The 27,174-nt window shown below is 42.1% G+C and overlaps 1 protein-coding gene across 1 annotated transcript; it reads right to left on the bottom strand.

Moving 5' to 3' along the window:
• On the bottom strand, positions 1–26,338 carry LOC146324866 (uncharacterized). The gene is made up of 7 exons (XM_084719959.1): positions 25,940–26,338; positions 12,675–12,900; positions 11,017–11,074; positions 10,752–10,830; positions 8,128–8,591; positions 3,698–3,835; positions 1–1,293 (listed from the first exon to the last, which is right to left on the bottom strand). Exons 2-7 carry the CDS (start codon positions 12,806–12,808, stop codon positions 754–756), a joined length of 1,413 nt encoding a protein of 470 aa, XP_084576085.1. The 5' UTR covers positions 12,809–12,900; positions 25,940–26,338; the 3' UTR covers positions 1–753.
• Positions 26,339–27,174: the final 836 nt, after the last annotated feature.

The raw sequence follows: 27,174 nt of genomic DNA, 5'->3' as shown, positions 1-27,174 counted from the left end.
CACAACACGGCAACTCGCACCAAAACTATCTACATGGATGAACAGCTCTACAGGCCGGCAGAAAAATACATATTTTTGATTTTGGGATGAACTGTCCCTTTAAATATGATGATGGACTAAATTAGTCGAAGCTTTTAGGAGGAATGAAAAATGTGTGCAATTTTTTTTGTTATAATACTCTCTTAATTGATTCTCTTGGTCCCTGAGCTTTCAAGTATTTTGATTAGTAATTCATTCCTTTATATCATTTAAATTCCGTCCTGAATCACATCTTGACCAACTACAGGGAAGGCCTGCTCATGACAGACTAAGTGCTACCAAAAGATTTCACACAATGCTGTGCCTTTTCCCCAAATATACGTCCTGCTCGGACCAGGCGAACGACTATTTTTACCCGCTAGAATTGAGGAAGAATTTAGGCTTTTTACTTTTTTGTGCTTTGCACATAAGTATCAGTAAAATAGAAGTGCTACTGTTACCTACAGATTGCTCTGCAATGGTCTTGTGCTCATTTCTTATTCACTACCTTTGGATTCCTTATAAGGTTTATAGATTGGACTTTGTATTCAGCCCAGGTCATAACAGATCAACGTTATTGCCCCCAGGCCTCAGGAGCCTGTGAAGGCGTGATGTTATGACTTGAATGTAAACAGTATGTGTGGGTGAGCATGACAGGGGCTCAGCCGTCACTCCGCGTGGTGTTAGCTCAGCTCCTTGTGTTGGAAGGATAGGGGTCACAGTGCAGCTGCCGCCTCAGAGCCCTGTTACGTACATCTCCATGCCGTCGTTGAAAGTGAAGATGGTGGTGGTACTGGAGGTGGCGGAGCCCTGCTTCAGGTCGCCGATGCTCTCGTACAGGTTCTCCCCCGGCAGCAGCAGGGCTTTGGCGGGCAGGTGCTGTAACTTGGGGTTCTGCTGCGTCGGCGGCGGCGGAGGGGGCTGCTGCTGCTGCAAGGGCTGCTGGGCTTTCTTCCTCCTTGGCCGCAGGGTGGCACACGTGTTGGGGGGCCTCTCTCGTTTCCAGGCGCCGCCGCCTTCCAGGTTCTCGTAAGCCGGGTCGCACTCCTCCGTCCCGATGGACTCGTAGCAGTGGTCGTCGAGGGGCCCTCCAATCGCTTTGCCCTCCTGGAGGGCCCACGTCTGGGGTTTGACCACTACACTAAAACCCCCATCCCGGTCTCGGTCCCGGTCACCACGACCCAAGGTCCGGAAGCCAGGATTGGCTGGGGGAGACCCCGGCACAGCTCGCTTCTTCTTTCCCGGTTTACACACCTTCGAGTACATCTCAGCCACCTGCAGTCAGACAAAACATCACTGAGATCATACACTGTAAAAACAAAAAAAAGAAAAACGTTCACAATGCTCATTAACTTGGTCCACTTTAGCTATAAGCTAATTTTCAGCTGTAGTCCCGGGGCCAGACACAGAGAATAACACCTCTGCTAAAGAAATTAACACTGTACAATAAATACATATTCACAATACAACAACAGCAATGCCGAGATTTCACAAGATTAAGACCCCACAGCAAAATCAACAACAAAATCAAATCTTATGTTAGCTTATGTTAGCAAAATGCCAGTGAGTTAGTCTACATCAATCATTAGCTAGCTAGGTAGCTATCATTTTGCCAGCATTAGCTGAATTAAATCTACTAAGGAGTTAGAACTGGTCATGAAACAGTCATGGGGGCAACCATGTCAGTGGATGGATTTGATTGGTATAGATGCTGCAGCAACTTCCCAATCGATCATTATTGCTGCTAAAGTGCGACAAGTGTTTCTCCTTCGCTGCCAAAAGAAAAATTAAGAAAACAAAGACAGAGAAGAAGTCAGGATTCTGAAAAAAAAGGCAATCCAGGAACTCTATTTTTGAGTATAAAGAGCTACGAGTCTCTTTTGGCATTTAGTACTTTATCTCTCTGTGACAAAGGAGGATTTTTCAGTTACTGTCATCTTTAAATTGTGTTCCTGATTCCTTTTTAGTGTGATAATTACAACTAGCAACACAAAGGTAACCGTGAAAAGGCAACAAACTCGGCCAACAGCAAAGTGAACAAGCACATTTCCACTTACTTATTCCTTCAACCTTTTAAAAATAATAATAAAACTTTTTAAAAGCTACAGTTCAGATTATACAAACTGAACAAGGACATTTGTCCCTTTCAGCTTCCATCTTTGTCTGAATATGAAATCGAGTTAAAAGTCCTGTGCAGCAGACTGACAGTTTTTTTCATGCACATGGTTGAAAGAGTCTGAGGACTCTTGAAATACCTTCATGACAGATGTACATTTGTTAAATGTCTCTCTGGGTTGCCAGATATTTCTATCTCTGTATCGTTGGGTTATGCTATACAATCAGAATCAGCAAATCTCTCAGTTTTTTAAAGGCAGATGCTATTTGCACCCAGGGTGAAATAGTCAATGGGTGCATATAGAGTAACATGGAAGAGAAAAGCACCCAGGTCTCCATAGCCAATAATACTATTTGCACCGGGGGTGTAAGTAGCCACCGTGGCTATTTGCACTCACATGGCACATTCCTAAATCTAACCCAGTGGTTTAGTTGCGTCAATCAAACCACTGAAAACTGAAAATAATAACTTAATTAAGTCAATATGTCAAAAAAAATGTAGTAAACACCGACTTCTAATTTCACACTAGACTGAAACTGTACTCTCCTCTGACCGGAATCGAGCCCATTCACCCACTGCTGCCTCTTTTTAAAAGTGAATTTATCGCTTTTTATAGCTAGATTAAGGGGTTTGGTATAAATCGCCCGATTGCTGGGTGCAAATAGACCCTTTTTTTTTTCTCCCGTACCCCTGCCTACTTGCACCATCCAGCACATGTCCAGAGAAAAAAACAACACTTCAAAGATGTTATATCACACTTTAAACCATATAGTAGGGGTGTAAATCATAAGTTTCATCACAAAACGACATTATATCGATTCTTTGGACAACGATACGATATTTGCTGATATCCCAACATCTGCTACAACACGATTTTGATTCGATTCAATTCAGGGGTCTGTGATCGATATCAGACGATATCATATGTCCATTTAACACATTCAGTGACATTATGTCAGCTCACAAAAAGCAACTTAATTATAATCTGACAGTTTTATGACTGAACTCTTCCAGACATGTCTGACACAGCCATACCATGGCAATTTCAAAATAAGGGCTTAAAGATGGTGATATAGATCGATATTTTTACTTTGCATCAGTCATGTTGGATCATTGAACACTGCATATAACACTAGACAGGTTGATCATCTTCACCTTCCTTTTTATAAAATGAAACATGGACTAGAGATTTTTAAAAGGAAACTGTCATCGCATTTAATTCATGATGTTTAATTACTTCTTAAAAAAAGGTTAAGACAATAATATAACAACTATAACAGTCTGATGCAGCCTTTAAAACTAGGAAAAGACACTTATGCCTCATCATGATACAGTGATATCCAGAATCTAAGATGGTATCTAGTCTTGTATCGCAATATAAATATATTTATGTATTGCCCAGCCCTAGATACTAAAACAGTATCTAAAAATGTTTTGTCGAATATTAAAACTACCTAATTGTACATTTAAGGGGCTCACTGTGAACAGGGAAGTTCAACACATTAATACAACATAAAACCAAAACGACAAAGCTGCTGATGCACAGACTGAGTCCTCTCTCACCACAGCAGCAGACGGTTGTATATTCTCCACTGTGTGAGCACCCAGCGGTCCCAGGGCTTTATTTTGGTGCATGAGCATCTCCTCATCCTCCGGAGGCTTCCAGATGTACTGCTCGCCGTTGCCCATGAACATCACTTCCTGTCAACAGAAGAAGAAATTACATTTGGGGCAGAGCTCGTCACGTGTCCGCGCATCTTATCTTTGAGAATGTGTGAATGTAAAAACTGCATTTAAAAAACAGACCCAGTGGGGTTCATAAAGGAGAAATTAAACATGCAGAAGTGTTGTAGCAGCACGGAGCTGGCATCAGAAATGTGTTTCATGCAGTATTGAAAAGATTTTCCCTGGAAGGTGGAGCTTGTAGCGTGAGGAACCATGTGCTTATATTCTGGATGACTCAATTTCAACATGTTGCGTCATCCACAAGAAAGTCAGTGGTGAACAGCCCTGCGAGCAGACTGTGTACACATGTAAGCCTGTGAACTGTGCGTGTTGCTGAACTCGGGTCACAGCAGAGAGCGCGACCTCACTGACCTCACACGGGGCAGCAAATGGTCTCCCACTGTCACCTGGAGGGGAGCACAAAGCCTTATATCCACAGCGAAAGAAGAGAGCCTGCCTCCGCTCCTGCTGCTGCCAACATATGGAGGAGGCGACACTGCTGAGAGCACAAATATCACCAAGAACTGTTCGACAAATAAACACAGCTCACTGCCCAGACTTCAGAGACACGTCTACGCGAGTGCTACACCATGCATGATGCAGCCCGGTGCAGAGAAAACTGCAACACTGGCACAATTACGGCCGTGTAGATCCTCTGCAGCATCAACGGGAAATCTGACAGAAATACTCTCCTGATCTGCTCGCTGTACCTGGACTACAGACATTTGTTAGACGTCGATACAGCTGGCAACAAAAGTTTGAGCCTGACAATCAGAGCAAAGATGTCAGGGAGACTTTTCACACCAAACTGACACACTATGCTATGTGTGGTTAAACTAGAATATGGTGGATTCCAGGCAACTCAGATCTCGAAATACGCCACACTTCCTGTGCGAACTTGGGGTAAATCTGTTGCATAACAATAGCAGCAGCCATGTAAGCCTAAAATAATACATTTTATCATATAGTAAAATCTGTTCAGCATGTAAATTGATGACAAAATACGTCACCAATGTTATTAAGTGGCGTAAAATTAAATATACAATGGCGTCTGTTACCTCAGGCGTCATTTCTCTTCTGCTGTGTCATTTATATGCAAGCAGGCTGCACTGCTGAGGGTTCAACTGTGTGTACGTTTGCCAAAGAAACTCATCAATTTGTCAGGATCAGCCACGTTTTATGTTTACTTTTGGCTTTCTGTGACTGGACCGCTTTGAGGTCAGAACTTGGAAATTTCAACTGGGAAATTCCGACCTCCAACGTCGCCTGGAATGCAGATTTACGCTGAAATCCATTGTTCTCAGAAAAAGGGACAACCTCACTCATGAATAATCTTTTCTTTGTTGGAGGTCCTTTCATTTCTTTGCCAACATAAATACATATCATATCACAGTGACATAGCAGCCCACACAGTGAACAGCAAGCAGAGTTTTTACTATAACTTGCTGTAACAACTTTTCATTTCCATGCAGTCGATTTGTGCTTGATAGCCTTTGCAAGCGTGCGGTGGTAACCCGCTTCTCTCATCTCTTTTAAATTGTGCTAATCTGTTAAATCAGCTGCTATAGATGCTTGTGAAGTTCAAAATACTTGGCATACATACATAAATACATCAGTTCTCCATAGGGTCCATGTTTTCCCGAGCAGATGCACTGGGATGCATTTAGATTGTAAATCGGGAATACCGACTCGGAACTATCAACGTCCAACTTGCAATGGATCGCAGCAACAAAAACCACAGGGACGTCTGTCAAAAAAAGTCTAAAAGTGACATAATCTGGCAAGATGCTGCGTTCACATTTGTAATGTGAAAACTGTATTTTTATGGCATAGCTGACAATCATCACAACCATGACAACTTTCCACAGTAGTAAAACAGTTTTAAACTTCTGCACAGTGCTCTGGTGTCTGATAATCCTTCAAAGTGGACGTCCTTCTTGTGCCCGAGGCAACACGTCAAACTCAGCCTGTATTTTTCAAACACGGGGCTGTTTCCAGTGTGAACACCTGCGAACAGTCTGTAGTCATGCTAGCAGCTCTGTGAGACTCTTCTTGTGCACAGTGATGCTTCGAGCCGAATGTGAATGTCAGCATGCTCACAGTGATGATGCTAACATGCTGATGTTTAACAGGTAAAGTCCATCATGTTCATCATCACGTGGGAGTATCATAATTGGACAAATGAAAAATTTAACCTGATGATGGCGCTGCATGAAAAAAAAAAAAAGATCACCAAAGTTATTACAATTCATCCTCAGGGTCGGCATATCAAATTTCAAGACTCTCTTTGCCTTCAGGTTGATATTTCTCAACAAACACAAATGTGAACCTCATGGTGGTGTTGGAGGAAAAGTCAGGAGGAACTTTAACCTCTGGGAATTATGAACATCTGTGCTAAACTTTGTGGCAATCAGGGGCATAACCCAAGTAAACTTAGTTTATTCACCTTTCTGAAATGAGGCTGAGAGTTTACTCACCTAGTTTAAGATCAACTGTATCAACCAGTGAGGGCAAGCAAGGTGGGTTAACTACAGTTTACAACCTCTTTATTCACCACTACACTGCTTGTGGCGATACATCCAATGCATGACAGATCAACAAAGTAATAGAGCCACACACAGCCTGGATATTATATATCAACACTTTTAGAGCCTTCCTGGGAATCAGTGCATGCGGTATTGACTCTTAATCTAACTTAATCTACCTACTCATCTACTCGTCAGTCCAGTGTTGCCAGATATATATATATTTTTTTTACAAAAAAGGCAGAGTGTGTGATGATTTTGCCATTTTAATAAACCCACAAGGCAACCTTATCTGTGATCTGAGAGCAGCCAATCACATCAGCACCACTGATCACGCCATCATATCAGCACAGCGCCGATCAAGCAGCTGGAGAAGCAGTGACAGTGTGCAGATCTGGGGCTTTTTGTTTTGACGGCTAAGAACAGAAGAAGTGATTGTGTGATGGGCTGTGATTGACTCTGTGTGAAGTGATACGCAGTTGCCATCTAATTCAGACGACAGAGTCTCTGTGTAATATGGTGCTCATAGCAGAGTTCTGCCAGTCAGTGTACCATCCCGGCCCCTTCCCAGGTTGTTTCAGTAAATATGATAATAATTTGACATTCCCAGTATGATGCTGCTGTATTTTCCATCTTGCAACACTGCTCCGGTTAGACCTCTGGAAAACCACTAACAATCCAATTTAGCTGTTAACTTCATCCCCCTCCTCCAGTCATCACCTCCTTCAGTCCATAAAACTGAATCCTGTTCACCTTTACAACATCGTGAAATGATGTCCAGGCTGTTCACAAAGAATATATTTAGTTATTATACCAAATTCTCCCCAGACAACCTTAAAGTTCACCTTCAGACACATTTTAATGCTATGAATAATATTTTGTTTAACACGATTTATCAAGTAAAAAGTAAAGAAGGCACGTCTGCGACCTACTCGAGAAATTCTGGTAGCGGTTGGCCCCGCCCTCCACCTCTGCTTGTGCTACGTTGACCAGCGAAAGAGAGGTGAGCATAAAAACAGCTAGCGTTTGCATTACTGTAATGTTCACGATACCAGCGATGCACCTACAAACTGCCAAACATGGCTGGCCACATTGTCGCCGAGCGCTGAGAAAAAGTTTAGGCCAGCTCAACTTTGAGTTGTAAGGTGTCACGTCCGACACAAAGCAACATGTGTCGGACATCAGTTTCTGGCTTCATGTTGCCGACTTCTATTGAAAATGACTTGTAGCCCGATGCTTTGTCGCTGGTAGTCTGAACATACCATTAGAAGAAACATCAGAGACATTCAGTCGTACGTGTTTTAGCCTCAGGAAGATCCAGACTAAGATGAGGAGTCTGTTGTGCACCAAAATCAGCAACTAGCAGACAAATCAAAATAGTAAGTGCAGTTTGCATCTTTTATTTGTTCATGTTGCTTGTTAGCTTGTTACTGGCAGTGGTTGACACAGCTGATGCTAACCCTCGCTCTCTGTACTGACCATAGACTTATTATAGAGCTGGACAGGACAGGACTTTGCTGCTCAGCACTGCCGCCATCTTTTTTCCAGTGGCCACTCGCGGCATTGCAACAAAAATTCCCCACTGGCCCAAAAAGCATTTTTCCTCATAGGCCGTTATTATAAAATAGACATCTGTAAAACTGTCGACAACTGCAAACAAAGTCAGTTATGACTCTTTCTATTATGGAGTTTTTATATTTGTAAAACTTTCCTCAAGCCGATAAAAGAACTTCCTCTACCAACCTTTGGGAATGATGGGACGTTGAAGGCATCCACGTTTCTACGGGGCAACTTCGTGCTGTGAGGGTGTGGTGGAGGAGGGGCGGGATGTGACGGCGGGGCGTGTCTTGGAGGTGGCGCCGGCGGCTCCCCCATGTCCGTCCCGCTGTCCCTCTTCTGGGGCGCCTTGTCGGCCTTCCTCAGCTTCCTGACGCAGGCGTACTCGGCCGTCTCCGGAGGGTGAGGGGGAGACATGACCTGGGCCTCGGGTTCGGGCAGCCCTCCTTCCACGTCCCCGTCTGGGTCCGGGGGCGCCGGCGTGTTGGCAGGCACGGCCGGAGGGGCCGGAGTGTCCGTCTGCCCGGCCCTGCCTACCATGGCGTACAGGGCATCGTCAGTACGTGTGGTGGAGGAGCGTCGGCCCACTTCAGAGTAAGTGTGCTCTCCGTCCTCTCCAGTCCCAGAGGGGATCTGGGGAAGCTGCCTGCCTTGAGAACGGAGGTCAGAGTTAGACCGGCGGCTGAGCAGCAGCAGGAGGTCCGTACTCGCTGGACGGTTCTTATTAAATGCCTCTTAAAGGCACATAGAGGATGCCCACCATAAACCAGAACTCACACACATTTACTCCTGTTGTACCTCAACAAACATTTGTGAACATGAACGAATCTCTCGCTGGTAAAAGAAAATCTGGAGCTGACAGTAAACTGGGAGCTGACGTAGATATTTGAGAAAATGCGTCCAAATTGACTTCATTCCACTGCAGTGGAAGCGGGACAAGTATGAAGCAGGACATATGCTTATATTTCTTCAAACCCTCACGGGCTACTGTCACTGTGCCCACAAACACAGCTCCCTGTCGACTGTCAGTGACGGAGCTCCAGGACTCGTCTTGGCTCTCTGATTTCTGTCTTTGAGAGAGAGAGAGAGATGTGTGTGCACAAATCAGGACTGAACAGTCCAGAGGAATAAGGCTGAGCTGTAAATGTAATGTGAGTTCTGTTTTAGGGTAAATTTCTCTTCTAAAGCGTCCTTTTAGTGGGAAAATTCACCACTTTTCATGTTGATGTCCAGTCAGAGTTGATGGTAAATGTATTTAAGTGAAGCAGAAAATTCCTTAGTGCTGCTACATTGACAGAGAAAACTGAGATCAAGCTGCAAAATATGTCGTTCTTCCTGCATCCAGTGATATGGTGGGTTTTAATGAAGAGCTAAAGGCTATTTACACTTAGATTTCTAGTCTAGATGAGTGAACAAATTAATTCTCTACTTCTCACTCCTTTCACAATGTAGCGTGACGTATGTATTATTATTATTACTATTATTATTATGAAGCACCAGAGGGGCACTCAGCACAGTGCCATTACATGTGGCCACTCACTGTGTTTACTTTTACTAAATCGCCTGAAAACTACACCAGGCTGCTACAGTACAACATACGAGGTGAACTGCATCAGAATTATTGCTAAAATAGCACTGGTACAATGTCATCATCACCAAATCAATTTCTTAATATTGAGCCGTCGTTGAGCTGAGCTATCACATTTAACTTTGACTGGCTCAGCTGTTTGGTGCAGCTGTTTCAGAGCGATGAAACCAGCCATGCGACTGGCTGAGAGACTATTTAATGATCACCAAACCCACTGTCCATCCCGCCCGTTTGTACCTTGCAGTGCTGCACAAACATGAACCAAAACAAAACGTGCACATGGAGATGCACAGTCCATGTGCCACACCTACTACTTTGTGCTCGGCATTCATTATTCATTATTAAACTTGAGTACTTATGCGTGCTTCTGCACCCTGCCATGAACTATTTTTTACAAAATCAGGCTCCATGGGCACACTGAAATGGGGGTGACTTCACCTCTCTACAAGCAAGGGTGGTGACACTTGCACAACACGGGCATTAGAGGCTCGTGCACAATGCATCCTGGTACATGTAGGCATTGGCAGCACAGAGAACTCAGCTTTCTCAGTCAATATAGCAGCATTGAGGAATTTATTTTTTCAACTGACTGCATTTACCATCAACACTGACTGAACATCCACATGAAAAGTGGTGAATTTTCCCTTTAAATTTCATTGCATAAAGGATTTGCATGAATCTGGGGCCGGATCAGATACGGAGCACGTGGAGAAAAGTGTGAGGTGACACTTTTATCGAGCAAAGATTGACGCATTTATTTGTATTATTAGGGATTGCTGATGTAGTTTTCATGGCATTAATGAATGAAGATGAGGCCAAATCAGAACACGCTACAGTTACATTTATTTGTGTCCCATTTACTTGTCATGCTATTGATCTGCTGCTAAATTTTCCAATTGATTTTCCGTTTCTGACATTTCACGGATTATATCGATCCTGTCGGGTCAAGGCCTCGTATCTCTGCTGCTTGTGAGCTTTTTTCATGCTTTCAAATAAGATGGCAGATCACATGCTCATGTGGTTGAGAATTTTTTTCAGCTCCTGCAACTCTGAAAATTGTCCCAAAATCCCTTGCGACTGTGCCAAAAGTGCTTTGTCATGCAGCTAAAATAAGACCAGCCTGTTTATTATCCATTTAGGAGATACGAGGGTTTCAGCAGACAACACCAAGGTAGACATCAGAGCACACGGGTCAGGATTTATATGTGAAGGATTCACTCACTTTTGCCATTGCAGTTCATCTTGTTCATCTCGGTGTCTGATTTACTGATGGACCGCAGCTTCGACTGCCTGAGTATACCCTGATAACACACACACACAAACACACGCAGAGACACACACAGACGCACACAGGCCAGTTAAACACTAATTAAGACTGAAGAGGTGTCCTCAGTATGATATTGTTCCCTGGTGGATTGAGTTGCTTCAGCTACCTCTGCCGCAACACAAACAAAACACGGAGTGCGAGCGTGTTGCGTGATACCTACCATGTCCATGAGACGGTGTTTTCCACCCTCGCCGGGAACATTGTGTGTCTTCCCCTTCCTGTGGTAAACACACACAGCCTCTCTGTCACACAGATTGACACTTAGTACTCTGATGCACTGCTGTGTGTCTGTGCATGTGCAGAGTTTGAGTCACTGTCCATGTGTGTTTTCTGAGTCATCTTATGACTGTGCATATGAGTGTGTGTGTGTGAGAGAGAGAGCGATATGAGACATGAAGAGCATATTTGCATATGTGCGTGCCAGTGATAACAATAATAATAATAATAATAATAATAATAATAATAATAATAATAATAATAACAACCTTATTTATATAGCACCTTTAAAAACAGAGTTTACTAAGTGCTTTGACAGACAAAGTAAAAAAGCACATGAGCAGTGATGGAGAGTAACATTTACTCGTACTACGTTTTATGCATCTTTATAATTCATCTACACCTCATTTCAGAGGGAACTTTTGGACTTTGACTGGACTTTAGTTACTTTTAAGTTACTAGTTACTTTACATTCAGATTAAAGCTTGGGTAGGAAACATTGTTTTGGGATCACTGAGAAATAATTTCATAACTTTTCACCATATTGTAAATCAGGTGGTCTGAAACAGTACAAGACTTCTGCACCTCCTCTTGGCTCTATTTTCAGCATTCAGAGACTCTGGCTGATGACCAGAGTAGAAACGTATTTGAAAGTCATGTCGTGAGAGTAAAGACAGGAGCGACATAAAGGAAAGAATCAACTTATCTGGTGAGTACTGTCAGTACTGACACACAAACATACGTGGGGATTTTTCACGGGCATTTTTAGCAGCACTGAGTCAAATCGCACAGTGCTGATTCGCATTTCCATTATACCTTTTATCGTGCTAGATGGCCCCACTCTGGAGTCGGGACACAGTGCGCCTCCCTCGCCTGCAAGCGGGATGTGGTTACATCTCGCCAACCACAGCCAAACTGTGATGAGTCTCCTTTTCTTCCCCTCAAACAAGTAAGTGTTGTGATACTGAACTCGTGTGTTTTTTTAAGTCTCTTTATGTTCAGCTCTCAGTAACTTGCTTCTGACTGAATCTCTGTTTTGAAATGTAGTTTCTCTCCTCTGTCGCTGTTTGTACTGTCAGGTGTCTTCTATTACACAAAACTGCCCATGTAAATCTACTGTAAGGCTTTATAAAGTCAAAAGTGTAACGCTATTTGTTTAGGCTCAGCGCGCCTCTTGTGTTGAGCATCACCTCCTGAGGTCGTAATTCATGCCTATTCATTTTGAAACAAAAATGGCCAGAGTGGTAACTCCAACACTCGACCAACCAACGGCGTAACTTCATCATTCACTCACTCTGTCACAGACTTTCTCATTTACTGCAGTCTAACTGGGGACTCCTTGTTTCATTGCTGTTCACTTACTAATTCAGATACTTTGCATTTTTACTTGGGCAAGATTTAAATCCAGGACTTTTAATGGAGTATTTTTAACTTGTTTTATTGGTACTTTTACTTAAGTAAATGATCTGAGTACTTCTTCCTCTACTGGTGCATGCATGTGTAAATATTCCAAGTGTCTGCAAATGCAAATGAGCATATGTGTGTATCCGTGTGTGTGTGTGTGTGTGTGGTTGTACGTGTGTGCGCAGCGGCTGCTCTCACCTCTGGCAGCCCACGCAGAGCACCACGATGAGGATCGTGACAACAAAGGCTGAGGCAGCAGCGATAGCACCCAGCAGCAGGACCTTGCCGTAGGGAGGAGCCGTGAAGTTCAGCCCGTCCTGCATGGAGGCCATGTGGGAGCGCTGGCGCTCACTTGCTCTCACACACTCACACTCACACCCTTACAACTCATGCACGCAGGGAAGTGCCACGGTCTCACTGGGATCTGTGGGCACAGAGTGGAGCTTAATTACAAAATTATCTAACCTTTACAAAACATTAAGTAGGTTAACAAAGCAGCGGAACCAGAAGTAAAATATTCACAGTGCAGAAACCAGAAGGGAGGCGGCAGTTTGAACAGAGGAGAAGTGAGAATTCCTGTCCAGCACTGAGGCAGTGAAGTGAACAGACATTACGCCTCCGGCATGTGCTTCTGCTTTACCTCGTTTGAGGGATTACTGAGCTTTATGTGTCACATTTACATAGACATCAACAGCATCCCTGCTCACCAACAGAGATTTTCAGGTATCCAGGTCTCCAGAGCACAAAACACAGAACATCTTTTCAATCACCAACTCTGGTTTGGTCGAAATAAAACCTTAATTCAACATGTTAGACGTGAAAATATCAGGAGAGGAATGAGAAGGAGAAGCAGCCAGAATATTCACCTCTAATGCAGGGAATTAAGGTTTAAGCATTTTGTATACAGTGTTTTTGAGCATTTTGATCATCACCTCAGTGTCTTAGATAACCATTAGCAATGTTAGCTAGCTAGCATCGTCATCTTCATCGTCATTCAAACTCGGCACAAACAAAATAAAAATCCCCCAAAATGTCTTAGCTCAAGTTTTGTTGAAATAAATCCTTTAATTTACCCGAGGGCGCGTGAAAATATCAGAAGAAGCGCGAGATGGACGAGATGGAAGTACAGCCAGAATATTTTCACATCTAATTAATTTAGAGTTTATTTCAACCAAAGACCCAAAGTTTGTGATTGTTAGAGCACTGGAAAGACAAGCCAAGATGCTTTTTGTGAATTTTATGTTGTTGACGATGCTAGCTCTGAGATCGAGAAAAGATGCATACAACGCAAAATGGACAAAATGGATAAAACAGATATCGAAATAAGGAACGTGGCTGGTGACTCACCCCATCTTCACAGTTTAAATTATTTTTTAAACTCCAATCTTGCAGTGTTAGATACAAATTATATAGTGATGTATAAAGACCCCTCTGTACATATTTCATAATATATCTCTTTTAGATTGAAATTTATGGATAATATAGTGCCTGGCAACTTTTGTTGTTGAACTGTATATTTTTTGTTTTCTTTTTCTCCCTTGCAACCTACGTACATCAAAAATGCTGTAGTGAGCAGCAGGAAAAAAATAATTTTTTGCTCCCCTTTGAATTGTGCCACGAGTTGCGCTTGATAATATTGGGAGACGAGTGAGAAGGAGGTTAGACACCAGAGAAAACAGCGTGTACAGTAGAGGGTGACACATCACTCCTGTCCCTTCCCACTTATACAAAAATATTTGTGTCCCGTCCCAATCCAGTGACAGAGTGGAAAAAATTCCCAATTCTGGAAGAATGACTCCCATCTTGTCCCGTTCCCGTCCATCCACAGTCTAAATACGATTACAATTCCCGCTCCGCTTCCATTGACTTTATTTCCTGTCACCTCTCCGTCCCGTGATGAATAGTGAAATTGACTCGGGAATCCCAGAGGAACCCTGCGTTCCATGGGGTTCCCAAATAAATGTCAATCTCGAGTGTACAGCCAGAATATTTTCATATCAATTGTGGCAAAAAAAAAGCCTTTATTTCAACCAAACAACCAGAGTTGGAGCAGTGGAAACATGAGCCAAGAAGTTTTTGCTGAGTTTAATTATGTTTCTGTCAAGTTTGAAAGAAGACGATGCTGCATAGCTAGCTAACATTGCTAACAGTTATTTGAGACACTGGGGTGATTATCAACATACTCAAAAACACCGTCCAAAAACAAACAGCGACAGAAGAAGCAGCAGAGAAAAAGTGAGAATTCCTGTCCAGCGCTGAGGCAGTGAAGTGAACAGACATTACGCCTCCGGCGTGTGCTTCTGCTTTACCTCGTTTGAGGGATTACCGAGCTTTGTGTGTCACACTTACATAGACATCAACAGAGATTTTCAGGTATCTAGGTCTACACAGCATAAAAGTGAGCTTGTACTTAAAGTAATCCAGTAGTTTACATACATACAAACCTACATTTAATGACTGCTTTATAGCTGAAATAAAGCAGAAAACAGAGCATCTCAACACGCAGAATCTAGCGCTGATCCGATAACTGCTACAATTCATATGAGTAAATACACATTTCTCATGGTTTTAACCATTCACACACGAGCAAACATACATATTGAGAAGGTACGATGAGTCACAGAGAAGCTGAACATGCCAGCAGCAGCCGGAGTATCCTGAAACACCGAAGGAGACGAGAATGAAAGCAGAGCGAGCAGACAGAAGCATCTTTCCCCACTCCATGCTGCCTGCCAGACAGTCTCACATTTGGCAGTGTAATATGTTTCAAATACACAATAAAAACACAGAGCCGCAACAAAAAGACCAAACAACAAGCCTGTTCTAATCTCTGTCAAATCATGCCATCTGTCTACTGTGACAGTGTGTTTTCATGTGTGTTTATGCGTGTGCCGCCTGTCCGTCAGCGACAACAAGACTGAACGGCAGACTGCAGGAAGCGTGCTGCCTGGTTTTGTCCAAAGTCTTGTTGAACTGAAGTTTTTTGGGATGATAGCATTCAGTTGTCTGTATATGTCTGATCCAAATGTCTCTCATGTGTTTATTCAATTTATAACAACAGATTTTGACAAACTTCCTCGTTCCTCCTCGCCGATGATAAATTCTGACACTTTGAACAACGTGCTTTAGTTTTGGATTCCACATGGATCCTTTCCTTCCAGACAGAATTTAAACCTCGCAGTCCACATTACTTCAACAATTTGTCTGTAGTCTGGTGAATAACGTGGATCTTCTCTGACAGTTTGCCAAAACATTCACACCTCAAGACAGTCTGTTTTTTGAGGACGAACCACGTTAGTGTGCATTTCTGAAGCCAACGTGTCAATCTGTCAAGGAATAAGACAGATTTCCCTTCAGAGTTAATAAAGTATATTATATCGCATCGTACCGCATCACATTGTATCATATCATATGCATATGGTATGGTACTGTGTCATGTCATGTCGTGTCTAGTGTGCGATATTGTAATGAATGATATCGTATCGTATCGTATCGTATTGTACCGTAACGTAACGTGTTGTACCATATTATATTGTATTGTATCATATCATGTCCTATCGTATCGCACCATATTATCCCGTATCAACAGTCATGCTAGCTGCTCTGCAAAGTTGTACTTAGGCACAGTGACACTTTGAACTAAATGCTAACATCAACTTGCTAACATGCTGATGTTTCGCAGGTACAGTGTTTACCTTTCTTAGTTTAGCATGTTACCATGTAAACATTTGCTATCAAGCGCTAAACATAAAGTACGTCTGAGGTCATAAACCACCAAAATATTGGACAAACATGCTAGAAGAAAAGTCAGGGATCACTAAATTGGTAAGCTTTATCCTCTGATGATCATGAATGACATTACCATCTCTAGAGCCACGCTGCCTGCTAGCGTGGTTAAAAAGACTGAAGTGTCCATTTATCACAGCTGATGTGCACCAAAGAGGTGCTGCTCAGGGCCACGCTGTGAAAAAGCTCAGGTTGCTTGTGTAACTACATCCCAGAACAAAGCTTCATCTCTCTATGAGATAGTCAGTATGATCTGACTTTTAGCTAAAGTGCCCGTCGTCAGGGATTTTACTGTTTTGACCACAAACACAAGAAGAGAGAGAAAGAAGTTGTAGTTGCTTCACAATTAAAGTTCCCCGGTTCATGGTCATTTTTCTCACTGCAGTAAATTTGTTATTATTAACAGTAGTTAACCCTGAAGCCCTTTCTGCACAGATAAATAAAGCAGATCAGTGAACAAGTACAAAATATCTCACTCTCACATGGTGAAATGGCACCTTCCCTCAAGCCTCCAGTTTTAGTCATCCTATTTTCCTATTTTGTAATCAAAAATAATGACAACATTTAAAAAAAATAAATAAATAAAAATAATATATATACATACATACATACATACATACATATATATATATTGTTAATAGTTCTTTATTATTAAAAGGAAGAAAAATAATGGTCTTTGGTGAAACATCAGAAATGCTCCTTTTTGTCTCAGCCAGTTGTCAGTGGTGTATCAGTGTCTGTGGTTGACTGACAGCAGCTGGCAGGCTGAGCCTCGGCAGGGGAACTACAGACAAACTAAACAGACTTCTGCTGTAGCCTTCATGTCATGGGCAGACAGTGTGTTGTTAGAGGTATTGAAGAGTAGGAACCACACCAGCATCTAACCAGACTGATATGACACTTGCAGGTACGTTACATGTTGTTTAAAGTGCTGCAGCTGAGCAGATAATTAGCTATCTAGCTCGCTAACTGCACTTTTCAAAGTGAATGTTTGGTAGGGCGCTCATTCAAAAACCTGTGGGACAGGAGACGTGTCTTCATGTTTGTAAGTTAGTTAAGAAGGACACTTTAACAGGGAAGCTAATGTGGTTTGTTGTTCAGAGTCTGCGGCTCTCGAGCTGTGTAGCTGCTGTCTGACTCAATGTGACCGTCTGATCAACGCTGAGGTTACTGCTTTATACAAGGTTTAATTGGCTCGATTGAAATAACTTAGGGAGCAGATATGTACCTGTATGTCGCAACAGACAAAAATGATGCAACTTTAGGAGTTTACGTTTTGTGGCATTCAGCGGTGAGGTTGACATGAATACTAGAGATGTGCGTGATTAGATGACTACACTATAAAATATAACCACCCCGGCTAGTAGGCACCAGAAATAGTAGTCAGTTAAACTATTTATCAATATTTTATACATGTACAATGCCATTTAATTGTTGCCTCTAAGGTGTTATGCAGTTTGTTTGGCCATTCTGGGCTACTGTAGAAACATGGCAGTTCAATATGGCAGCCTCCATGGACAAGTACCCACACCTTCTGTACATAAAAATGGCTAACACTAAGGTAACAAAAACATAATTCTTATTTATTTTTAAACACTGATGAATACAAAGAAAACTTCTTGTCATGATCAAAAAGATTGGGACAGAATCATTGCTGGACGAATGCTGCTGCAAATGTCACATAATTTGCTTATAGTAATTATCAACATCATTTTGGGTCTTTTCATACTTAACATCATGTGGAAAACAAGTCTAAAACAGCAAATCTTTTTTTTTTTTTTTTAAACTTAATTCCCATGATACTTTGCCTCGTGGTAACCCGTGTGCTTCTACCTGAGGCTGGTGGTGAGTGCACATTGAAAGCATGACAGGAAAAAAGAAAGTCATTTTCTCTCATGAAAACAGTAGTCTCCTTGAAGCTTACGAAAAAAAACTCCCAAAAACAAGCCAACGAGATGACAAGATGCCAAAACCTGGTGTTCCTCAGGCTACTTAAACAACAAGAATCAGGCTGCTAGTGATGGAGACAGAAAAGTGCCCCCTTGAGTCGGCCTGCAGTGATGGAAAAATAGTGAAGCTGTCTATTCAGTTAATTATTACTGAGGTGATAAACATGCAAATCTCAATTAGATGGTAATCTGCACGAGAAATAAAGAAAACAAAATAATTTGGTTGTAACAGTCATCCGCTTATAGTCGATAAATCTCCTGAAATCTTACACACTGGACCTTTAATATTTCAATTTGACTTTAACTAAGAAGATGATCACAGTCTCCAGGCTGAGGCCACGCCCCCCTCAGTAACACACTGGGAGGAGAAGGTTAAGGATGTTTAATTCATGGAAAACATCACTGCAAGATCACAATTAAGAACGGATGTATTTTTAACTAAATGGTTCTCAATAACTTAATTTTTTTTTGATTGAGATCATAACAGATTTGTACATTTATTTGTACGTTTATTTGTTTCTACAACCTGCTAGACAGCAGCTTTCTGGCATTTTCCCATCTCTCCCTTTATATGAAACTGAGTTTTCCTGCAGAAGGGGGGCGTGGCCTTGCCGGATGACGTATTGGCGGTCTGATGTAAGGGGGAACACCGGAAGGGGCGTGACTTCAGCTCTCTGTTATGATGAAATTTTTCTCCCCGTGATCTTTTATTTTCTTCTCTGAAAATATTCAGAGGTTATTTGACTGACTTTTCTATTGTACGTATCTAATTTTCTGTTAAACGTGACAGTGTAGAGACGGGACAGGAGTTTATCAGGCTTTGCACGGCAGAAGTTTTACAGACTTTGGGTAATTTGCATTTCTTTTAGTAGATCCTGCTTTGAACCAAACTGCTCTTACCATGAAATCCAATTTGCACCAAATTTCACACACGGACGTCTCGGTTCTTCTTTGCACGTCATCTGTAGTTTTCTTTGTAAGCTCTGGGCATCCCGACCACAGAATAACTGCTTTGTTTTCCAAATTCAAATTAACCTCATGTTAATTACTATTAAAATTATCTCTCAGTGAGTGAATAGTTTCCAACACTGGATCTCCAATATAATTAGATACTTCTTTGAGCATGTCTGAAGAAAGTGACTGCAGCAGCGAACATGTTTTCCCAGCATGCCTGTCACTACTCTTTGGTGTATTTTAACAGCAGCCAGCAAACATGTCACAGATTTCACAGACTGTGACCTGCTTTTAATGACACTAATTCATCCAACAGTGCTCCAACTTTCCCAGAGCGCACCTGAGCGAGGAGCCTGACATGTTCTGTTGGATTTAAAGAAACATATATGAAGCTGTGATCATTTAAATTACAGCTGCAACAGTGTCAGTGTAATTATATCTGCGCTGATTTGACAACAGAGCCGAGGACTGGAGATGGAGAGGGTAACGAGAGAGAAGAAAGGGGGGAAGAAGGTGTAGGTGTGTGGAGGAAAAGAAAGGAGCGAGAGGAGGGGAGGAAGACATGCGTGGGAGTCCTGTGGCAGGTGTTTGAAGACGCTGAAAGCGGATGATGAGAGGAGCCTGTCACATTTCCCAACAAGGTTTCCCGGCCTTCCTCCCTTTTCCCTTCCCTGTCTCAATGAGTGTGTCCACACCTCCCCACCCATTCTTCTCTCCCTTTATCCCCCCCCCCCTGCCTCCGCCTGCGGTGTTTAGCCAGAGTGACGCCTCAGCACTGCAGTGTAATCTCTGGCCCTAGAGCTGCCTCGTCAGAGCCAACCAATTGGACGTAGAGCTCAGAGCAGGAGCAAGAAATGGCCCTCCCCCGGCTGCTGTTCTGCTAAACAATGCCCCCCCCCCCTCCTCCGCCTGTGGAGCTCAGTGTGCTCGTTACAAACTACCAGCGAATACCTGCAGGTGCAGATTTGCCAGGTGTTGCCCTGACCGCGTCTCACAGACCAGAAGGCTACTTACACTGAGAAGGGGCCATATGTGGCGAGCAAAGTAGAGCATCATCGATCGTTAATATCTGCTTTCTTTACTGAATCATGTGGTCAATTCAAGATCCGGTGTGTGAGATTATGGGAATTTATTGGCAGAATATGACAGAAATGGACTAGAATATTCATAAGTATGTTTTCATTGGTGTAGAATCACCTGAAAATAAGAATTGTGTTGTTTTTGTTACCTTAGAATGAGCTGTTTATGTCTACAAAGGGCGCAGATCGTCTTCCATGGAGGCCGCCATGTTGCACCGCCATGTTTCTACAGTAACCCAGAATGAACAAACCACACATGGACTAGGGCCTTTTGTATTTTTTCCAAGTTTTTGCAGACACTGTAGGCTTTCCTACAACGGGAGAATGAGATGAGGTGTAGATGCCACTAAATCTTACAGACTGGTCCTTTAAAATGAAGCAAACTAAAACTAAATAAAAGTTAATTTATTTCCTTTAGGATCAGTATATACAACAAAATATCAGCCAATGAAGACTATATGATGTGTCTGAAAGCTCCAAAAGTTAGAAATTTGAGTTTTGAGATTAGATTATTTTGCAGCAAATAAAAAAATACGGATTCCCCTTTATTCCTTGTATGTTTTTTCTCTTCTCTTTTTTCAAATTTCAAATTGGGCCACGCCATTCTTAACTTCGGGAATGGCTGGTTTAGTAATTTTTAAAACTAAATTGCTAAAAATCTAATTTGGCTTCAACTAACAATTATTTCCATTATTGATTAGTCTGTTATTTAATTAACCGCTGAATCGTTAGTCTTAAAAAACATCAAACGGAAAATAATGCCTGTCACAAGTTTCCAGAGACCAGTGTGACACCTTTTTATTGCTGGACTCTTCCAATCAGCAGTTCACACTGACAGAGAAGAAGACAGAAATGAGAGAGAAAAGCAGATGATCCTCAAACTGGAGAAGCTGGAGCCACAGAATAGATGTTTCTGTTTTAAAAAAAATGACTGAAACGATCAATCGATTGTCAGAATGGTTGAATGATTTTCTTTCAATCAATTAATCTAATAATTTTGTCACCTGAAACGTGAGAATTTAGGTTAAAATCCATGGATTCTCTTTGGATTTTGAAAGAAAATAATCATTAGCTGGAGTCATAGATGACTGAATGGACGTCAAAACCACATCACCTGTTGACTTGGATCTGATCGCAACAATCTCTAGAGGAAGTAGGGTGATGCATTTGTCCAATCACATCATCAGATCGAAATTTAACTAAAAAAAAATACTATTTTTTTAAACAAATGCTTGAACTCCAAACAATTAAAAAAAAAAAAACATGTTTTCTGCTTACGGCACCTGACAAGGCTGTTAAGTCAAACAAGGAATTATGGTGTAATCCTCATACAAATGCATTTTAGGAACACATTTAGCCCTACAGTGTTACAATAAATACCAGTAGGCTTTTAATTTTCTAGGAACATGCACTGCATTTACATGTGTGTTCATTATTAATAACACTGGAGCTCCTCTCAACAAGCCCTGCCAGCCAGTCAGCCAGCAGCCAGCCGGCAGTGGCCTCTCTCTCTCTCTCTCTCTCTCTCTCTCTCTCTCTCTCTCTCTCTCTCTCTGCTCAGGTTTTGATAAACCACCTGGGAGTTCATGTGGAGCAAAAACCTCACCCTCTGTGTGACACAAATAACAGCTATGTGTGTGTGTGTGTGTGTGTGTGTGTATGTGTGTGTGTGAGGGGGAGAGGGAGAGAGATGGGGGGAGAGAGAGAGGAGGCTGCTATTGTGTGAGAATGTGAATTAGGTCAAATGTTTGCTTGCAACAACGATTAACCATGCCCCTGTGAGGAAGAAAGCTGAGGCTCTGTCTTTATCTGTGCAACGCCGCCTCTGATACAAACACCGCCTGACATTATTCACAGCAAATTAAAGAATAATTATGATGTCTTGTCTTGTGATCACATTACTCACATCCTTTACAGCAGCTTTGACACAGCAAGGGACCTTGAAACAGGCTGAACAATAGAGGTGGGCATCGAGAACCGTTTCCAAATAAGAACCGATTCCATGATTGCGATTCCAGAGGTAACATTAATACATTTTAATTCTGATTAAATTCCTACAGAAATTTCACTCACACTAGTTTCAGGTTAAACCATGCACTCTAAACACCTACCGTACATCGACCTGACCATCTGTTTGCGCCTATAGACATGCGAGTTGAACACATGCACATGTCTTTCTGTCTCCTGATGCATTTGTCTTATTAAACATAAAATATGTCACCTCTGCTGCCTCACATCAAAACAATAACAGAATAAGTAGTTTGATGACATCTGAAGTAGCGTGGGATCGTGGGAGTTGTGTTCTTCATTGTTATGAAAATCTATCTGTTCACAGACAAGGTAATACTGAAGTTTTATTTACATTCATCATTCATCTTTCCAACCTTACTATCCTGTGTTTTCACATAAATTATACCAGCTAGCAGCTAGCAAGAAATGCACTGTTACCTTCAATAAATAATGGATTTCTCTGGGTTTAGCCATTGTTGAAAAACATTTGGGACAATTTAAGTACAAAATTCAACAACGTATCTACTGTTTTTATGCAGAAACATTACATATTATAGCTTTAAATTGGGAGTCTAGCATTCTCATCAGTTAACCTACTCAGCTGTTGCTAAGTTACTTTACCAGCAGATGAATGGCACAACGTGTGTGAGTCTTGTAACAATCACCTTAATTTAGCAAATGCTATGCTACATAAGGCTTTAGAAGGACAGGATATTCTCTATCGTTACAGTGTAGTAGCTTAAATAAACCTTCAAATATTCAAGAAGCCAGAAAACAGACCACTGTTGTTATGGTTAGCTAGCTAACATTAATTTAGCTCAGTGTTTCTGCTGGGAACATTTATCCGTGGTATTCCCATCCCTTTTCACTCTGTGCGCCAGTGACAGTTGTGCTAGCTTGGTACCTCAGTCTCCTTTCCTGTTTCCACTACTTTACTGTATATGCTAAGTGCTAGCCTGGTCGATGCTTTAAATAAAAACACACCTTTAAGATGGTTAACAGGAGGACCTGTGAATGTATATTCACATCTCATGTTAGCTAATGTTAGGTTAGCATTTTGCTAACATTAGCTAGCTAGGTAGCTAGGTAGGTAGCATTTAACTGTTGACATATAAGACTATAAAGTTAATTAAATAGACTACACAGCCAGAAGTCACATATGTGACATCATGACCTTTTCTTTTAGCCACTAAAGCTATGATGCCTGTGTGTTTTTGAAATGCAATATCACTATGAGCATCGGGTCTGAGTGACGCACACAAACACAACACAAACAATACTAAACTACAACAAACCTACTACAAAGTGTGACTTTATTATATTTTAAAATTATTTCAACTGACAAATATTATGTGTGTAATTTGTGACACAATTCAAACAGGAATAAAAAAAATCATTTGTCAAAGTCTCTCTCTCATATTTTTTCCTAAACTAAGGTCTAATGGGACACACAGGATGGGGAGGGACTTTGCCTCTCTATCACACAAATTCTGTCTTAACACAATCCCACGTAGCAATGCTACAAAACTCTTCACCAGGTCTACCTAACTAAATTCAGTAAGTAGAACTGGAATCAGAATCAATAGCCAACTGTGTGAGTTTGAGTCTTGCAACAGTCACTTTACAGTAAGAAAAAGAAACCAGAAAAGAGACAATCGTCGCTATGGTTGTCAAGCTAATGTTGCTATATCTGCTTAACTTTAGTTAACGTTAACTTAGCATTAGTGTTTCACACCGTAAAGACACTCAAAGAACTGGAACAGAGAATCATGAGGAACCCAAATAGATAAGTAAAGTGGGAATGGGTATAGTAATTGTTATAATTAAAATGATACCCAATCCTATTAGCAGATGCAAGTGGTGTGAGCCTGCTAATATTCACCTCAATTTAGCAAATGCAATGGCACACAATGTTTTATAAGGACCAGATACTCCTCTATCATTACAATAAAGTAGCCTACAATATTCAAGAAACCACCATGGCTACAGTTGTCAAGCTAACATGAACTTAGCTTAGTGTTTCTGCTGGTAACATGTATCCGTGACAGCGTTTCACACAACTCTGCTGTAAAGAACACATGAGGAAACTCAAAGAATCTGAATTGGGAATCGTTAATGAAATCGATAAGCAGAAAACCCCCAAATATTCAAACACCCAGGAAGACACCAGCATTGTTAAGCACCAGCTAGCTAACATTAGCTTAGCTCAGAGTTGCCGCTGGTAACATTTATCTGTGACGATCAGCATTTCACACAACTCTGCTGTTAAGAATGCACCAGGACACTCAAAGAATCAGAAGAAAACCCCAAAATATTCAAGAAACCCGTAAAGACGCCAGTGTGGTAATGGTTAGCTAGCTAACGTTAGCTTAGCTCAGTGTCTCCACTGGCAGATTTTCCATGGTGAATAGCGTTTTCGCATAACTTTGTTGTAAAGAATGCAGGAGGACAGTATTGATTATGGACTTATGTGTCTAAGATTAAACTGACTGAAAGAATTGGAGTCGAGAACCAGAAGCGATGAGCAGAATCAGAATCCAAAGGATGCCCAACCCCACAGATGCTGAAAGTTAAACCACCACCATGATGTTTTTACGCTGTGGATGTGTTTAGTGGCATAAGGAAATCCTGCATGAAGGGCTTGTGTGTGTGTGTGTGTGTGTGTGTGTGTCAGGGGAGGTTGGATGTATGTGGCTCATGATGGCACCCACTCAGCGGGCATCAATCACGCGCTGGGTGACGGCTGGGCTGCCCGGCTCGCCGCGCCTCTGGGCTCTGACACCTCAAACTGCAGTGATGCTGCTGCTGACAACAGGTTACAAACCAACCACGACTCAAATGAGAGAGACGGGCAGGAGAGCCACGCAGGCAGGGTGTGAACTCGGATCTGCAGGTGGAGGCTATAGGCTGGTCACAGCAGAAAATGTAGAATTTCAGCCAGAGTGCTTTTTTTTTTTTTTTTTTTTTTATCAGGGTTTTGTTTCATTAAGCCTGTAGCGCCTGTAGAGATTTTTTTTTTCTTCTCTTAATCATCAAAGCGTTTCCGATTCATTTCCAGATCAAAGTGAGGATGGTAAAGGATGTTGTGTCCCTGAGGTCAGCTGGCAACTTACACGACAAAGCCAGCTCTCCCCCCCCACACCCCCCTATTTATGAGTAAGGGAAGGGAAAGGAGGAGGGGGGGGGGGTGCAAATGTTAACGGAAGGTCTAACGTTAATTATCTTTATGCTTCACAGTCGTCAGGGATGTTACGCAGGAAAAACGCGTGATTGGAGGCTCCCTGCGCCTTCCTCCCGTCAAATCACAATGAAGTTCTCTGATGAATCCGTCAATTTGGGGGGGCTTAAATCGCAAAAAAAAAAAAAAAAAAAAAGGCGATGCAGTGAGGCTGAGGTGGGTGCACACGTGTCTGTGTGTTAAATGTATGACCAGAGCAGATGGAGAAAAGGCAGGGCGAGCACAAAGGAAAACAGCCGGAGCAGAAAGGTTGTTTAGGCTACGTTTCCTGGATGGATAAAGGATGCTGTGTACCAATGGTGCGCACAGCTTATCGAGGCGAATCTATAGGCACATATGAATGACCCCCCCCCCCCCCCCCCTCCACCACCTCCCCTCCATCCCTCCCTCCAGCCTGTCACATAGCCACAGGCACAGAGCATTGCGCTATAGCATCCCTGTACTCACTCAGCTCGGAGATTTTGGGAGGCGCAGCGTCAACCCTGGTCGCTTCCTTCTGCTTCCAGCCGCTCCCCGCGAACATAATCAATCACAGGCGATAAAAACTTGTCTTTCTGGCTCTTCACACAACACGAATGCAGCATATTGCATGTGACATCCTTTCGAGCGCCCGCTGACCCCCTTGTCTTGTGCGCCCTGTCCGCGCTCCTCTCTGCTCCCCCCCCAGCCAGAAGGGGAGGCTGGGAAGTGTCTGACCTGCCTGATCTGCCGCCGCCGTATCCCCGGTTTTATCTCCAAGTGCCGGGTTTCTTCCTCCACGGTCCCTCAAGCCCCCTCCATCTGTACTCGCATCCCCTCGGCTCAGCTACTGTGCTTCCATGTGACACAGGCAGAGCTGGAGACCCCCCAATTTTGAGTTTGCCTTTTGATTCTAGCGCCCTCCCCCGGCACGACGGGGGAGTGCGGGTGTGTAGTGCGTAATGAAGAGGATTTCTCTCGTCCCTGCTGAAGGTGCAGGAGGCTGTGGTTAATTTCAGAGGCAGATAAGGAACATTTAGAGCCTGTATGATGCAATTTGGACACTCAGGGACTACATAACACTCTCAGGTTCTTCTTTTACTCAGTGAATATAAGTAAGGTGAAATGTTGTAGCTGAAATTATTGTTAAAATCTGTTTTGAATGTTTAATTTTCTTGTGAAGATTTGGTAAGAGTGTAACAATAAATCGAATATTGCGATATTACAATTTAAAAAAATGCCTCGATATGGTAAAGGACCGTGAGGATATCTGCCGTGATATTACATGGCTAATTATTTTATTTCATTATTTTTATTTTATTTTATAAATTTTATAATTTTATTATAATATTTAATATTTTATATTTTATAATATTTGTTACTAAAGACAATTGAGGCCGAATTTTTCTCTGCACACGTTTAGATCACGGCTGACTACATTTATTTTATTTTATTTTATTTTATTTTACTTAAGTTAGGAACAATGAAAAAAAAGATGTATTATTTAAAGGACTTTTTTTTTTTTTTTTTTCAAAACTATCACTTTTCTTTTGTGTTTATTAGGTAGATGCTATTTGCACCTGTGTTTGAATAGCCAGTGTGGCTATTTACACCCAGGTGTATGTAACCCAGTGTGGCAGAGACAAGTACCCAAGTGTTCATTGCAAAAAATGCTATTTGTACACCAGGTGTAAATAGGCAATGTGGCTATTTACGCCTGCTAT

The sequence above is a fragment of the Lutjanus erythropterus genome, chromosome 6 (assembly GCF_056507025.1).
Source record: "Lutjanus erythropterus isolate fLutEry1 chromosome 6, fLutEry1.hap2, whole genome shotgun sequence".
Classification (NCBI taxonomy): Eukaryota; Metazoa; Chordata; class Actinopteri; order Lutjaniformes; family Lutjanidae; genus Lutjanus; species Lutjanus erythropterus.
This window is presented reverse-complemented; position numbering and strand designations above follow the sequence as displayed.

What these genes read in the sequence shown, in the direction of transcription:
- LOC146324866 (XM_084719959.1), bottom strand. Translation starts at nt 12,808, where the DNA reads ATGGCCTCCATGCAGGACGGGCTGAACTTCACGGCTCCTCCCTACGGC. An exon ending in CTCTGCGTGGGCTGCCAGAG is followed by an intron (nt 11,075 to 12,674) that starts GTGAGAGCAGCC and finishes TGTTTACCACAG; the next exon opens with GAAGGGGAAGACACACAATG. An exon ending in AACACCGTCTCATGGACATG is followed by an intron (nt 10,831 to 11,016) that starts GTAGGTATCACG and finishes GTGTGTTATCAG; the next exon opens with GGTATACTCAGGCAGTCGAA.